General features: G+C 48.1%; 1 protein-coding gene across 1 annotated transcript in view; it reads left to right on the forward strand.

Annotated features, from left to right (window-relative positions):
• The window catches only part of PEX6 (peroxisomal biogenesis factor 6), a 31,048-nt gene that overhangs the window by 12,893 nt on the left and 14,909 nt on the right, over positions 1-3,246 (forward strand). Inside the window, 4 exon segments of the mRNA XM_025211894.1 lie at positions 1-79; positions 841-1,033; positions 2,269-2,345; positions 2,773-2,905. The exon segment at positions 1-79 is cut by the window's left edge and continues 33 nt beyond it. Coding sequence (XP_025067679.1) covers positions 1-79; positions 841-1,033; positions 2,269-2,345; positions 2,773-2,905 — 482 coding nt within the window.

Below are 3,246 nucleotides of genomic sequence, written 5' to 3' on the forward strand. Positions count from 1 at the left end.
ACCGAGATGGGGTGGGAGAGGACTCCAGAGTGATCTCCACTCTGAGGCATCTCCTCCTGGACAGAGACCCTGGACTAAGGTGGGGACTCTACCTGCACATCCAAGACAATTGTGTATGCTGTCTGTTTGTCCACAGAGCAACAATCATGGCAACCATTTAAATACTAACTGACAGGATATTCACTTTGACTTTGAAACCAGTGGAGGACTCTCCCAGAGTTGCTTGGTTTATTTCAAAGGGCCTTTAAAGCTCCCTGGGGAATGACTCTAGGGCTTGGGGAATTATGGGATTTAGTCTAAAGCAAATATATTTTATTTGTTTGAATTGGTTCAGATAAGATACTGAAGAAAATATAACATGTGTGGTATGGGGCAAAGCCAGGCCTGGGAGATATGAAAGGTCTGAGCCCGGACACAGTGCTGAAGCCCTGGCATGGTAAAAACAGTGGAGCATAGTGCAGGAGCAGGTGGGAGGGAGATATGGAGTGGGAAGGATGCAGTGTCACTGCAGGGGTGTTAGTGGCTTGGGAGAAAGAGGTAACATAAGCTTTGGAACAGGGTGCTTGAGGTTTAGCCTGGGAGAAGAGAATAATGCTACTTCTCACAGTTACACTCAGAAATAAACCCTACCTGCAAAGTAAGCTGTGCCTATTTAAAATAATGGAGCAGGGCATTTTTGTAGGAGAGGGGACTGCTGTCCAGAACATGGCCACAGTTTTCAGTGGGGTTCTGAGGTGGGCTGATGGCAGTGGAAAAGTGGTGTAGTTACAGAGTTATTGTTTCTAGTTCCCTGTTGTGTAACAGACACCACTTGTTTCTCTCCTGTTCCTGTGTGGGCAGCAACCCTGTCCTGGTAATTGGCACAACATGCAGATCACAGGATGTCCCTGCAGATGTACAGACAGCTTTCCTTCACGAGGTGGCAATTACAGCCCCTTCAGAAGAGCAGAGGAAGGCCATTCTGAGCATGCTTACTGCCAGCCTGGCGCTGGGGAAAGAAGTGAGCCTGGCCAAGCTGGCACGCAGAAGTGCGGTAAGTGCTGCAGAGAAGGGCAGCTCTGCTTGAGTGGCCAGGCTGAGAATGTGCTAGTTGTCTCTGTCTTAAGTTTGTTGCAACTCAGAGGAGACTCAGTACTGCCACTGTGCCAGGTCAGGCTCCTCACTTTGTCAGCAGACTTATGTTTGCAGAGGGAAGTTTTCTTGTTCCAGTCTGACTGGTAATACTGACTCCCACATGCCAACTTCCTAGGAGGATTATGTTAACTTGTGACTTCAGCTGCAGGTTTCCTGTGCTTGGTTCCCTGCTCAGCTTTTCATGTAGAAACTTCTATTCAGCAATACATTGTGTAAGGGACTTGAAGTTGTTAGGATTCCAAAACCTGGTTTTGTTATGACCCCTCTTCTTGCATTCGTAGTTTGGCAAAGCATATGCCTTTAGGCAGGAGCACCCAGGCCTGGGCTTTGCTTGAAGTTGCCTTTTTTGAGAGGATGAGCAGCAACCCTTCAGGCTGTGGAGTTATAGGATTGGATGTGGTGGGGGAATGGGAGGCATACACAATTGCCATTGTCAGAAAAGTCTAACCTGCGCTTCTGCAGGCACAGCACAGAATAAATGACTGAAGCTTGAGCCTTGAAAGCTAGTGTGGATGTGGATCCTTCCAGATGTCTGGATTAGCTGTGGAAGGCCTCTGCAAAGAGCCTTCTTACTACGTCATGTGGCTCTGGCAAGGGCTGCTGTTAGGCACTGCTTGTCCCTCCTTCTCCTAGATAGTAAACAGCCAAAGAAAGAGCAGGAGCAGTTGGGGAAGAGACACAGGACCCACTTGCACTGTGGATTGAAACAATATGTTCATCTAACATACAGGCTGTTGGCATGGTTGTGTTCTGGTCCCTCTTGTTGGTTCACGTGTGTGATTTTTTTCAGCTTTTCAGCTGTATTGTTGCATTGATATTTCTGTTTTTTGCATTAAATCTTTATTAGATAGGTCCAAAAATGGGATGTTTGTAGGTCCTTGTGCTAGAATGCACTGAGAAGCATGCATCTACATCTGCCTTTGCAGTTACAGATGTGCACTCGTGTAGCTGGCTGGGTACAGCAACTGGAATTACCAGTGCCAGAAGCTCTGATTGTACACATTCTGCTCCAGTTCTCGCCTACCTTTCCACAAACACGACACTGTCTAGAGGAGGTGGCTCCCTTGATTCAGGTGTGTGTGCTGCACTGAAGCTGTTCTCTGCTAGACACATTGTTTGTTTCTTCATCCACAGGGCTTTGTGCTGGGAGATTTCTGTGCCTTGTTGTCCCACAGCAGCCGTGCCACCTGCTCCAGGATTCAAACCTCAAGGTGATGTAAATGTGGTCTCTGAGTGATCTGGTATGAGTTTGTGGTCAGATACTTTCACTCGTGTGAATGAAAATCTCTGTTTCTGCTCCTTGAAAGATTTATTTTGTCATTCTCTTTCCTCTGAGAGGTTGAAATAGAGGGGTGTATTGTGGGGGAGCATGTGTAGCTGATGGAGGGAAACTCTTGGTAAAGATGTAGTCGAGGCCATGTGGCAGCTGAGGCAGAGAATGGTGAGGACGATGGAGTACCTCTGTGGCCATATCAGCCATGGGGCAGTGATGGAGACTGCAGTGAGGGATGTTCAGCAGTGAGGATGGGTCATGCAGTAATGAGGGCTGCTGCTGGGCAGTGGCAGATGTGCTCTGTAAGGTAAATTGAGTGTGCTAAGGCAAAGTGACTTAGATGTTTTCCTCTTTTCTTTTGCCAGTTTTCCAGGGGGGCTGAGTGAGGAAGAGGAGAGAGATTTTTGTGCTGCTGGGTTCCCAGTTCTAGAGGAGGATTTTAATGTTGCGTTGGATCAGTTGCATGATGCCCATTCACATGCTGTGGGAGCCCCAAAGGTATGAGCTCTCAGATCCTTCCCATGTTCAGGGGTTTCTTCAGTTAGTGAGTGGTGTGCAATGGCAAGGGACAGGCTGGGTACCAGTCTGTTCAGTGACAGAGACTATCTCATGAGAGACTGTGAGGGTGGGGAGCAAGCTGGCATGGGAGCCTCTTACATTGTGTGAAGCATTAACACACAGCCTTTGGGCTAGACGCTCTGCTGGGACTTCTATTCAATGACTTCAGAGCGTTTGAAGTGGGGCCATGAGACCCAGAGAGTGCTTTGGGCTGTGTCTGGAGTCCAGTCCTTTGAGCAGTTCTTCATCCAAGAGCTACCAGTCTATGGTAGTGTAAGAGC

This window comes from Alligator sinensis, unplaced genomic scaffold, assembly GCF_000455745.1.
Source record: "Alligator sinensis unplaced genomic scaffold, ASM45574v1 scaffold1238_1, whole genome shotgun sequence".
NCBI lineage: Eukaryota > Metazoa > Chordata > Crocodylia > Alligatoridae > Alligator > Alligator sinensis.